Below are 12,500 nucleotides of genomic sequence, written 5' to 3' on the forward strand. Positions count from 1 at the left end.
AGATAACTCAGAGGTCAGATCACATCACTCACCTGTAACCAGGTAACTCAGATCACATCACTCACCTGTAACCAGGTAACTCAGATCACATCACTCACCTGTAACCAGGTAACTCAGATCACATCACTCACCTGTAACCAGGTAACTCAGATCACATCACTCACCTGTAACCAGGTAACTCAGATCACATCACTCACCTGTAACCAGGTAACTCAGATCACATCACTCACCTGTAACCAGGTAACTCAGAGGTGAAATTAATTTTGGACATTTTGAATCTTGTCGTGTCACTGTCTCTCTTTCTCTAATACCACCTGTCAGAAGTGTCAGAATGTGACAGAGTATTGAAAGCTGCCTGTGATCTCTGGTGTGTGTGTGTTGTACTAGGGATGGGATCCCCTACTGTGAGGTGGACTACCATGCCATGTACGGCATCCAGTGTGACAGCTGCAAGAAGTACATCACTGGGAAAGTACTGGAGGTAGGACGCGTTATAACACCTATATGTCACTCCTGTCTATGGATGGAGTGATGGATGATTGAGGTATATGAGGCAGAGCTATGTCTTCAAAGTGGAAACATTTTCAGATTCACACAACAAAAGATCCCCATGGTCTTGCCACTCTTAGATGTATACATTAGTAGTAACCATCCTTGTTGACATGCTTTTACAATCTGACTTGTGGCGTTCAGTCGGCTTTCACCACTCTCCCCTTCACTCTGACTCTCTCTTTTTCTCTCTCTCTCTTGCTCGCTCTCACTCTCGCTCTCTCTCGCTCTCTCGCTCTCTCTTGCTCGCTCTCGCTCTCACTCTCTCTCTCGCTCTCTTTTGCTCCCTCTCTCACTCTCTCTCTTGCTACCTCTCTCTCGCTCTCTTTCGCTCCCTCTCTCGCTCTCTCTTTCTCTCTCTCGCTCTCTCTTGCTCGCTCTCGCTCTCTCTCTCGCTCTCTCTTTCTCTCTCTCTTTCGCTCTCTCTCTCTCGCTCTCTTTCGCTCACTCGCTCGCTCTCTCTCACTCTCTCTCTCTCGCTCTCTTTCGCTCCCTCTCTCTCGCCCTCGCCCTCTCTCTCCCTCTCTCTCTCTCTCTCACTCTCTCTCTCTCTCTCTCTCTGTGTGTGTGTCTCTGTGTGTGTGCTGTACAACAATGTGTGATTTCATCGCAGAGGGTCAATGTGGCTTCCTCAAGGCAGTTTAGGTGCTCATGCTACGCCCTAATCCCCACTCTTGTATTAACACACATGAACCACAATTCAAAACAGAGTCAGCAGACAGAGCTTCTAACCTAGAGAGCTATGATAGGGCTCTGCTATCTATTGGCCTTTAGAACCCATGCAGATCAAGTCACAGTACATTACAGTCCAACACTGGGTTTAGTTAGGAGGGTCACAGCCACCAGTCTGTCACCTGTCCTGTCCTGTCCTGCACTGTGGACTGTGTGGAGCCTTGCCTAGGATTCCTGCCTGCTCTTAAATGTCATGGCATTTAGGATTGATCAAGGAATGGAACCGCAGAGGGACACATCAACAGAGGGGCCTTAGTGAGGCTTGAACTGGATGGTTTGAGGGTTGTGGTTAAGTGGTCTGAATGGTCTGCAACAACATATGGATCAAATGGCTCCTGTCAAACCAGTTTAACACTTGGAAGCTTGGAAGTAAGTTTCTGTCTGCATTGATGTCCAAATTGAGTTATCGACATAGCCTTGTTCTGTACACTGTCTTCTACATATATAGTGCTCAGAATGCCCCAATGAATGTGTTGTTTACACTAGAGAGGTGGCACAGGGTCACAGTAGGGTTCAGGAAGAGGAAGCAAGAGGAAGACGAGGTTTTTATGGATCTGTGTATGGTTGGCTGGTTTGAAGACAGGACAGAGAGACAGAGACAATGTATTACCAGCTGGGCTCCGTGCATCCAACCACTCTGTTCCACTGATGTGTGTGTGTGTGTGTGTGTGTGTGTGTGTGTGTGTGTGTGTGTGTGTGTGTGTGTGTGTGTGTGTGTGTGTGTGTGTGTGTGTGTGTGTGTCAGCCTCGTTGCTCTACTCTGCCTCTCTCACCAAAATCCATTCTGAGACTAAATGGATCACCTCCCCTGCCTCTCAGCCTACTCCTAAAACTGTGGGGGAGAGAAGAGCAAGAGCGATAGAGATGGATAGAGAGAGGAAGGGGGAGGATAGAGAGAGAAGGGAGGGATGGATAGAGAGAGGAAGGGAGGGAGGGAGATGGATAGAGAGAGGAAGGGAGGGAGGGAGATGGATAGAGAGAGGAAGGGAGGGAGGGATGATGAAGGAAGGGAGAGAGATGGATAGAGAGAGGAAGGGAGGGAGAGAGATGGATAGAGAGAGGAAGGGAAGGAGGGGAGATGGATAGAGAGAGGAAGGGAGGAGGGAGGGAGATGATAGGAAGGAAGGGAGAGAGATAGATAGAGAGAGGAAGGGAGGGAGAGAGATGGATAGAGAGAGGAAGGGAGGGAGAGAGATGGATAGAGAGAGGAAGGGAGGGAGAGAGATGGATAGAGAGAGGAAGGGAGGAAGAGAGATGGATAGAGAGAGGAAGGGAGGGAGAGAGATGGATAGAGAGAGGAAGGGAGGGAGAGAGATGGATAGAGAGAGGAAGGGAGGGAGAGAGATGGATAGAGAGAGGAAGGGAGGGAGGGAGATGGATAGAGAGAGGAAGGGAGGGAGAGAGATGGATAGAGAGAGGAAGGGAGGGAGGGAGATGGATAGAGAGAGGAAGGGAGGGAGGGAGATGGATAGAGAGAGGAAGGGAGGGAGAGAGATGGATAGAGAGAGGAAGGGAGGGAGAGAGATGGATAGAGAGAGGAAGGGAGGGAGAGAGATGGATAGAGAGAGGAAGGGAGGGAGAGAGATGGATAGAGAGAGGAAGGGAGGGAGGGAGATGGATAGAGAGAGGAAGGGAGGGAGAGAGATGGATAGAGAGAGGGAAGGGAGGGAGAGATGGATAGAGAGAGGAAGGGAGGGGAAGAGAGATGGATAGAGAGAGGAAGGGAGGGAGAGAGATGGATAGAGAGAGGAAGGGAGGGAGGATAGAGATGGATAGGAAGGAGAGAGGAAGGGAAGGAGGGAGATGGATAGAGAGAGGAAGGGAGGGAGGGAGATGAAGGAAGGGAGAGAGATGGATAGAGAGAGGAAGGGAGGGAGAGAGATGGATAGAGAGAGGAAGGGAGGGAGAGGAGATGGATAGAGAGAGGAAGGGAGGAAGAGAGATGGATAGAGAGAGGAAGGGAGGAAGAGAGATGGATAGAGAGAGGAAGGGAGGGAGAGAGATGGATAGAGAGAGGAAGGGAGGGAGAGAGAGATGGATAGAGAGAGGAAGGGAGGGAGAGAGATGGATAGAGAGAGGAAGGGAGGGAGGGAGATGGATAGAGAGAGGAAGGGAGGGAGAGAGATGGATAGAGAGAGGAAGGGGGAGGGAGATGGAGATGGATGGAGAGAGAGGAAGGGAGGGAGGGAGATGGATAGAGAGAGGAAGGGAGGGAGAGAGATGGATAGAGAGAGGAAGGGAGGGAGAGAGATGGATAGAGAGAGGAAGGGAGGGAGGGAGATGGATAGAGAGAGGAAGGGAGGGAGGGAGATGGATAGAGAGAGGAAGGGAGGGAGGGAGATGGATAGAGAGAGGAAGGGAGGGAGAGAGATGGATAGAGAGAGGAAGGGAGGGAGAGAGATGGATAGAGAGAGGAAGGGAGGGAGGGAGATGAAGGAAGGGAGAGAGATGGATAGAGAGAGGAAGGGAGGGAGGAGATGGATAGAGAGAGGAAGGGAGGGAGGGAGATGGATAGAGAGAGGAAGGGGAGGGAGAGATGGATAGAGAGAGGAAGGGAGGGAGGGAGATGGATAGAGAGAGGAAGGGAGGGAGAGAGATGGATAGAGAGAGGAAGGGAGGGAGGGAGATGGATAGAGAGAGGAAGGGAGGGAGGGAGGGAGGGAGATGGATAGAGAGAGGAAGGGAGGGAGGGAGATTGATAGAGAGAGGAAGGGAGGGAGGGAGATGAAGGAAGGGGAGAGAGGTGAAGGGAGGGAGATGGATAGAGAGATGAAGGGAGGGAGAGAGATGGATAGAGAGAGGAAGGGAGGGAGGGAGATGGATAGAGAGAGGAAGGGAGGGAGGGAGATGGAGGAAGGGAGAGAGATGAAGGGAGGGAGATGGATAGAGAGAGGAAGGAGAGGGAGGGAGATGAAGAAAGGGAGAGAGATGGATAGAGAGAGGAAGGGAGGGAGATGGATAGAGAGAGGAAGGGAGGGAGGGGGAGGGAGATGGATAGAGAGATGAAGGGAGTTAGGGAGATGAAGGAAGGGAGGGAGATGGATAGAGAGAGGAAGGGAGGGAGGGAGATGAAGGAAGGGAGAGAGGGAGATGGATAGATAGAGGAAGGGAGGGAGGGAGATGGATAGAGAGATGAAGGGAGGGAGAGAGATGGATAGAGAGATGAAGGGTGGGAGGGAGATGAAGGGAGGGAGGGAGATGGAGGGAGATGGAGAGAGGAAGGGAGGGAGGGAGATGAAGGAAGGGAGAGAGGGAGATGGATAGAGAGAAAGGGAGGGAGGGAGATGGATAGAGAGATGAAGGGTGGGAGGGAGATGGATAGAGAGATGAAGGGTGGGAGGGAGATGGATAGAGAGAGGAAGGGAGGGAGGGAGATGAAGGGAGGGGGGAGGGAGATGGATAGAGAGAGGAAGGGAGGGAGATGGAGAGAGAGAGGGAAGGGAGGGAGGGAGATGAAGGGAGGGAGGGAGATGGATAGAGAGAGGAAGGGAGGGAGGGAGATGGATAGAGAGAGGAAGGGAGGGAGAGTGAGAGGGATAGAGAGAGGGAGGGAGGGAGGGAGATGGATAGAGAGATGAAGGGTGGGAGGGAGATGGATAGAGAGAGGAACGGAGGGAGAGAGGGAGTAAGAGGGAGAATTGGAGAGAGAGAGGGAGTAAGAGGGAGACTTGGAGAGAGTGAGTAAGAGGGAGACTTGGAGAGAGGGAGAGAGAGAGAGAGTGAGTAAGAGTGAGACTTGGAGAGAGGGAGAGAGAGAGTGACTAAGAGGAGACTTGGAGAGAAAAAGAGGGAGACTTGGAGAGAGGGAGAGAGAGAATTGCAGTCTGAATCCTTAACTGCCCTCTCGTCTCTCTAACAGTTCTGCATCTGGTTGCCACCCCCCCGACCCCCCCCCCACCCCCCCCCACTTGCACCACTGTAATGTCAGTAACCCAAAACACAACGGTATCAAACACCCCAAACATCCCATCTCTCCTCATGATTGTAGGACGTTTTCCATCCGTTGTGATAGAAAACACTTCTGTCCTCTCCTCTGTCGTCCTTGTTTCAATAATAATCCCATTCCAGCCTGTTATCGCTCCAGATCAGCAGTGCAGTGGTGTTTCAAAGGGACCGTCCTCTCTCTCTTTCTACCTTCCTCTCTCTCACCCTCCACCCCCCTCTCTTCCTCCCTCCACCCCCTCTCTTCCTCACCCTCCACCCCCACCCCCTCTCTTCCTCTCATCATGTTATCCAGGAAAGATAGGATATTTCCTGATATTATCATGAGACAGGATCAGCTTCCCTTTCCCCCCATCTAAACCTTAACCATTGGTAGGAAAAATGCTAAACTGACCCAAGGTCAGTGTTCAAGGGAAAATGTTCACCCTATAGTCCCGTGTAGCTCAGTTGGTAGAACTTGCAGCTCTAGGGTTGTGGGTTTGAATCCCGCAGGGGACCAGTATGGGAAAAGTATGAAAATATATGTACTCACTGCTGTAAGTCACTACTGTAAGTCACTGCTGTAAGTCACTACTGTAAGTCACTGCTGTAAGTCACTGCTGTAAGTCACCTCCTGTAAGTCACCTCCTGTAAGTCACTACTGTAAGTCACCTCCTGTAAGTCACCTCCTGTAAGTCACTACTGTAAGTCACCTCCTGTAAGTCACTGCTGTAAGTCACTGCTGTAAGTCACTACTGTAAGTCACTACTGTAAGTCACTACTGTAAGTCACTACTGTAAGTCACCTCCTGTAAGTCACTGCTGTAAGTCACTACTGTAAGTCACCTCCTGTAAGTCACTACTGTAAGTCACCTCCTGTAAGTCACCTCCTGTAAGTCACTACTGTAAGTCACCTCCTGTAAGTCACTGCTGTAAGTCACTGCTGTAAGTCACTGCTGTAAGTCACTACTGTAAGTCACTGCTGTAAGTCACTACTGTAAGTCACTACTGTAAGTCACTACTGTAAGTCACTACTGTAAGTCACCTCCTGTAAGTCACTGCTGTAAGTCACTACTGTAAGTCACCTCCTGTAAGTCACTGCTGTAAGTCACTGCTGTAAGTCACTACTGTAAGTCACCTCCTGTAAGTCACTGCTGTAAGTCACTGCTGTAAGTCACCTCCTGTAAGTCACTGCTGTAAGTCACTGCTGTAAGTCACTGCTGTAAGTCACTACTGTAAGTCACCTCCTGTAAGTCACTGCTGTAAGTCACTACTGTAAGTCACTACTGTAAGTCACCTCCTTGAAGTCACTACTGTAAGTCACTACTGTAAGTCACTACTGTAAGTCACCTCCTTTAAGTCACTCTGGATAAGGGCGTCTGCTAAATGACTAGAATGTAAAAATCTATTCCCCGAGGGAACACGTTAAGGAGTGCAGTCTACATTAAACCAACAAAACACAAGAGAGATAATGTAATTTTGTTTGCAATAACAATGTTTTATATATATATATAGAGAGAGACACAGATATGTAGGCAAGAGAGAAAGAGAGAGAGAGAGAGAGAAAGAGAGTGCCATCCACACCATGACACCAGCTCATTATAAACAGGTCATTTCTACCACCTCCAACAGCTCTGTGGAATTCATCACAGCCTCAGGAATAACTGATATTCCATCCTATAGCAAGTCAATGTGAAGACATACGTAAGAGCACATAGACAGCGTTCAGATCTACAATAAACATCGACAACGTCAACATTGGTGTCATGTCATCTTCTAAACGTCAGGATTAGTCTCATAAAGGTTTGGATGGCCATAACTGTAGACATTCTTAGTGATCCCGTTGCCGACCTGCAGTACTGTGGCCAACAGCACCCCCTCGTGGCAATGTTGGATAACTGCACTTTGTTTTGAGCTTCATCCGACTCCACTTTAATTAGTGATGTTAATTGGAGAAGCTTACAGAATATTACTCTAGGTCATGGTTAAACCAGCCGCATCAGCAGCCTGCTAACCAATAACACATCCACACGAGGCCTCTAGAAGTGCTTTAGACTTCGTATGTTGTTTTGCCTGGTTGTAGGATATCGCTTGTAAAGTGTTTGTAAACCTGCTGTGGGTTGTCTTATTTCGGCCACCATTTGTCACTTCTTCAGTATTCTCTCACTGTCGATTTCCTAGGTTGTAACCTCTTGTTTCGATGTCAGTGAAGACCTTTTTAACCTTTGTGTGACCTCTGACCTCTTGTCTGTACCAGGCTGGGGAGAAACACTACCACCCGTCATGTGCCCGCTGTGCCAGGTGTGAGCAGATGTTTGGAGAGGGAGAGGAGATGTACCTGCAAGGTAAACAAACCTCTCTTTTCCTCTGTCTTTCTCACCTTCTCCCCATCTCTTTCCTTCCCTCTCTGTCGTCCTGTCTGTCTCTGTCTCTCTCTCTCTCTCTTTCCCTCCCTCTCTGTCGTCCTGTCTGTCTCTCTGTCTCTGTCTCTGTCTCTCTCTTTCGCTCTCTCTCTTTCCCTCCCTCTCTGTCGTCCTGTCTGTCTCTCTGTCTCTGTCTCTGTCTCTCTCTCTTTCCCTCCCTCTCTGTCGTCCTGTCTGTCTCTCTGTCTCTGTCTCTGTCTCTCTCTCTCTCTTCCCTCCCTCTCTGTCGTCCTGTCTGTCTCTGTCTCTGTCTCTCTCTCTCTCTTTCCCTCCCTCTCTGTCGTCCTGTCTGTCTCTCTGTCTCTGTCTCTGTCTCTGTCTCTCTCTCTCTCTCTCTTTCCCTCCCTCTCTGTCGTCCTGTCTGTCTCTGTCTCTGTCTCTCTCTCTCTCTTTCCCTCCCTCTCTGTCGTCCTGTCTGTCTCTCTGTCTCTGTCTCTGTCTCTCTCTTTCGCTCTCTCTCTTTCCCTCCCTCTCCGTCGTCCTGTCTGTCTCTCTGTCTCTGTCTCTCTATCTCTCTTTCGCTCTCTCTCTTTCGCTCTCTCTCTCTTTCGCTCTCTCTCTTTCACTCTCTCTCTCTCTTTCGCTCTCTCTCTTTCACTCTCTCTCTCTCTCTTCGCTCTCTCTCTCTGCTCTCTCTCTCTCTCTCTCTGCTCTCTCTCTCTCTCTCTCTCTCTCTCTCTCTCTCTCTCTCTCTCTCTCTCTCTCTCTCTCTCTCCTGCTCTCTCTCTCTCTCTCTCTCTCTCTCTCTCTCTCTCTCTCTCTCTCTCTCTCTGCTCTCTCTCTCTCTCTCTCTCTCTCTCTCTCTCTCTCTCTCTCTCTCTCTCTCTCTCTCTCTCTCTCTCTCTCTCTCTCTCTCTCTCTCTCTCTCTCTCTCTCTCTCTCTCTCTCTCTCTCTCTCTCTCTCTCTCTCTCTCTCTCTCTCTCTCTCTCTCTCTCTCTCTCTCTCTCTCTCTCTCTCTCTCTCTCTCTCTCTCTCTCTCTCTCTCTCTCTCTCTCTCTCTCTCTCTCTCTCTCTCTCTCTCTCTCTCTCTCTCTCTCTCTCTTTCGCTCTCTCTCTCTCTCTCTCTCTCTCTCTCTCTCTCTCTCTCTCTCTCTCTCTCTGCTCTCTCTCTCTCTCTCTCTCTCTCTCTCTCTCTCTCTCTCTCCTCTCTCTCTCTCTCTCTCTCTCTCTCTCTCTCTCTCTCTCCTCTCTCTCTCTCTCTCTCTCTCGCTCTCTCTCTCTCTCTCTCTCCTCTCTCTCTCTCTCTCTCTCTCTCTCTCTCTCTCTCTCTCTGCTCTCTCTCTCTCTCTCTCTCTCGCTCTCTCTCTCTCCTCTCTCTCTCTCTCTCTCTCTCTCTCTCTCTCTCTCTCTCTCTCTCTCTCTCTCTCTCTCTCTCTCTCTCTCTCTCTCTCTCTCTCTCTCTTCGCTCTCTCTCTCTCGCTCTCTCTCTCTCTCTCTCTCTCTCTCTCTCTCTCTCTCTCTCTCTCTCTCTCTCTCTCTCTTTCGCTCTCTCTCTCTCTCTCTCTCTCTCTCTCTCTCTCTCTCTCTCTTCGCTCTCTCTCTCTCTCTCTCTCTCTCTCTCTGCTCTCTCTCTCTCTCTGCTCTCTCTCTCTCTCTCTCTCTCTCTCTCTCTCTCTCTCTCTCTCTCTCTCTCTCTCTCTCTCTCTCTCTCTCTCTCTCTCTCTCTCTCTCTCTCTCTCTCTCTGCTCTCTCTCTCTCTCTCTCTGTCTCTCTCTCTCTCTCTCTCTCCTGCTCTCTCTCTCTCTCTCTCTCTTTCTCTCTCTCTCTCTCTTCTCTCTCTCTCTCTCTCTCTCTCTCTCGCTCTCTCTCTCTCTCTCTCTCTCTCTCTCTCTCTCTCTCTCTCTCTCCTGCTCTCTCTCTCTCTCTCTCTCTCTTCTCTCTCTCTCTCTCTCTCTTTCGCTCTCTCTCTCTCTCTCTCTCTCTCTCTGCTCTCTCTCTCTCTCTCTCTCTCTCTCTCTCTCTCTCTCTCTCTCTCTCTCTCTCTCTCGCTCTCTCTCTTTCGCTCTCTCTCTCTCTCTCTCTCTCTCCTGCTCTCTCTCTCTCTCTCTCTCTCTCTCCTGCTCTCTCTCTCTCTCTCTCTCCTGCTCTCTCTCTCTCTCTTTTTACTCAGATAAGCACCAACAGCCTTCAATCAGCACAGAAATAATAGCCCAGCTGCCATAAAGGCATAGAGCTACAGAACATCTGGCCAATACTAATGAATTGGATTACAGTGTTAGTGAATGTATCACCTCACGCAACATCAGCCTTGTGAGTCACCTCGTTTCTTATGTTCCTGGAGCACTGTTGCTGTAAGTTTGTCTCCAGTCTATGATTTACAAAAAGCCTGTCTCTCTCTCCCTGCAGTATGCTATCTGACAGATTTACTACTGGAATTAGCTTCCTTAGACTTGGGCTGGTATTAGCATATGTCACAGTGACAGGGAGACGACTGGGGATAGGACAGTCTGATGAGTCACTGGCGTATTTTGGATCTCTCGTCTGCCAAACTCATGATGCTCTGTCAGGAACAACCGCTTCTCTGGGGAAAGACTATGCCTTGTGCAGTATATGACATTTGAAATGGATGTATTTTATTGTATTTCTCTCTCTCTACTCCCTCTCTTCTCTCGCTTTCTCCCTCCCTTTCTCTCTCCCTTCTCTTTCTTTCTTTCTCTCTCTCTCTCTCTCGCACTCTCTGTTTCTCCCTTTCTCTCTCCCTTCTCTTTCTTTCTCTCTCTCTCTCGCTCTCTCCCTCGCTCTCTCTGTTTCTCCCTTTCTCTCTCCCTTCTCTTTCTTTCTCTCTCTCTCTCTCTTTCTCCTTCTCTCCATCTCCTTCTCCTTCTCTCCCTTCTCTCCTTCTCTCTCTCTCTTTCTCTCCCCTCCTTTCCTGTTTGTCAGGTAACTCCATCTGGCATCCTCCTTGCAGACAGGCAGCCAGACAGGAGGAGAAGAGTAAGGTGAGTTCTCTCTTCGAGACATGTTTGAAAATAGACTACCGGGACTAGTGAAGTCTCCATCCCTCTAAACAGAAACTCTCAGCCAGTTTCAGTCAAGTCTATGGGCAGAATGTCCCCTCCCCTTCTGAAATTCAAAAGATGCGAGCGCTTGCAAAATTGTGATGTGTCCAAATGATCAGTGATGAAAAGGTTTCGCATCTCACAGTTTGTCGACAGACACTACTACCATTTTAATGTTACGTGCATCTGTCCACAAGAAATGACTCTAAAGCAGCTCTACAGTTGAACTAAGGCTGTGTTACAGTATTGAATGAGGAGTCATACTCATTACAGTATAATGTTTAAACCTCACATCATTTTGTATGTCAACTTCTATTCTGCCCCATTAGAGATGGGACTGTGTTGACTGAGACTGTGTTGACTGGGACTGTGTTGACTGGGTCTGTGTTGACTGGGACTGTGTTGACTGAGACTGTGTTGACTGGGGCTGTGTTGACTGGGTCTGTGTTGACTGGGTCTGTGTTGACTGGGTCTGTGTTAACTGTGTTGACTGGGACTGTGTTGACTGGGTCTGTGTTGACTGGGGCTGTGTTGACTGGGGCTGTGTTGACTGGGACTGTGTTGACTGGGTCTGTGTTAACTGGGTTAACTTGGACTGTGTTGACTGGGTCTGTGTTGACTGGGACTGTGGTGACTGGGACTGTGGTGACTGGGCCTGTGTTGACTGGGTCTGTGTTAACTGGGTTAACTGGGCCTGTGTTGACTGGGCCTGTGTTGACTGGGTCTGTGTTAACTGGGTTAACTGGGCCTGTGTTGACTGGGGCTGTGTTGACTGGGACTGTGTTGACTGGGCCTGTGTTGACTGGACCTGTGTTGACTGGGGCTGTGTTGACTGGGACTGTGTTGACTGGGTCTGTGTTGACTGGGTCTGTGTTGACTGGGAACTGTGGTGACTGGGACTGTGTTGACTGGGTATGTGTTGACTGGGACTGTGTTGACTGGGACTGTGTTGACTGGGTGATGTGTTAACTGGGTTAACTGGGACTGTGTTGACTGGGACTGTGTTGACTGGTTTGGTGTTGATTGGGGCTGTGTTGACTGGGTCTGTGTTGACTGGGTTAACTTGGACTGTGTTGACTGGGACTGTGTTGACTGGGTCTGTGTTGACTGGGTCTGTGGTGACTGGGACTGTGTTGACTGGGCCTGTGTTGACTGGGTCTGGGTTAACTGGGCCTGTGTTGACTGGGCCTGTGTTGACTGGGGCTGTGTTGACTGGGACTGTGTTGACTGGAACTGTGTTGACTGGGTCTGTGTTGACTGGGACGGTGATGACTGGGACTGTGTTGACTGGGACTGTGTTGACTGGGACTGTGTTGACTGGGATGTGTTGACTGGGTTAACTGGGACTGTGTTGACTGGGACTGTGTTGACTGGGTTAACTGGGTCTGTTGTCTGGGACCGTGTTGACTGGGACTGTGTTGACTGGGACTGTGTTGACTGGGACCATGTTGACTTGGACTGTGTTAACTGGGTCTGTGTTGACTGGGTTAACTTGGACTGTGTTGACTGGACCTGTGTTGACTGGGGCTGTGTTGACTGGGACTGTGTTAACTGGGTTAACTGGGACTGTGTTGGCTGAGACTGTGTTGGCTGGGTCTGTGTTGGCTGGGACTGTGTTGGCTGGGACTGTGTTGACTGGGACTGTGTTGACTGGGACTGTGTTGACTGGAGCTGTGTTGACTGGGACTGTGTTGACTGGGACTGTGTTGGCTGGGACTGTGTTGGCTAGGACTGTGTTAGCTGGGTTAACTGGGACTGTGTTGACTGGGCCCGTGTTAACTGGGTCTGTGTTGACTGGGATGGCTTAACTGGGTCTGTGTTAACTGGGAAGGCTTAACTGGGACTGTGTTAACTGGGACTGTTTTAACTGGGACTG

The 12,500-nt window shown here is 49.8% G+C and overlaps 1 protein-coding gene across 11 annotated transcripts in view; it reads left to right on the plus strand.

The window, feature by feature from the left end:
- Positions 1-12,500, plus strand: part of LOC112214897 (actin-binding LIM protein 2) — a 118,611-nt gene that overhangs the window by 74,929 nt on the left and 31,182 nt on the right. For all 11 annotated transcript variants that reach the window (XM_042298416.1, XM_042298415.1, XM_042298417.1 and 8 more), the window contains exons 6-8: positions 388-481; positions 7,459-7,546; positions 10,506-10,564. In XM_042298416.1, the coding sequence (XP_042154350.1) occupies positions 388-481; positions 7,459-7,546; positions 10,506-10,564 (241 nt within the window). The remainder of the gene's footprint in view (positions 1-387; positions 482-7,458; positions 7,547-10,505; positions 10,565-12,500) is intronic.

The sequence above is a fragment of the Oncorhynchus tshawytscha genome, linkage group LG15 (genome assembly GCF_018296145.1).
Source record: "Oncorhynchus tshawytscha isolate Ot180627B linkage group LG15, Otsh_v2.0, whole genome shotgun sequence".
NCBI lineage: Eukaryota > Metazoa > Chordata > Actinopteri > Salmoniformes > Salmonidae > Oncorhynchus > Oncorhynchus tshawytscha.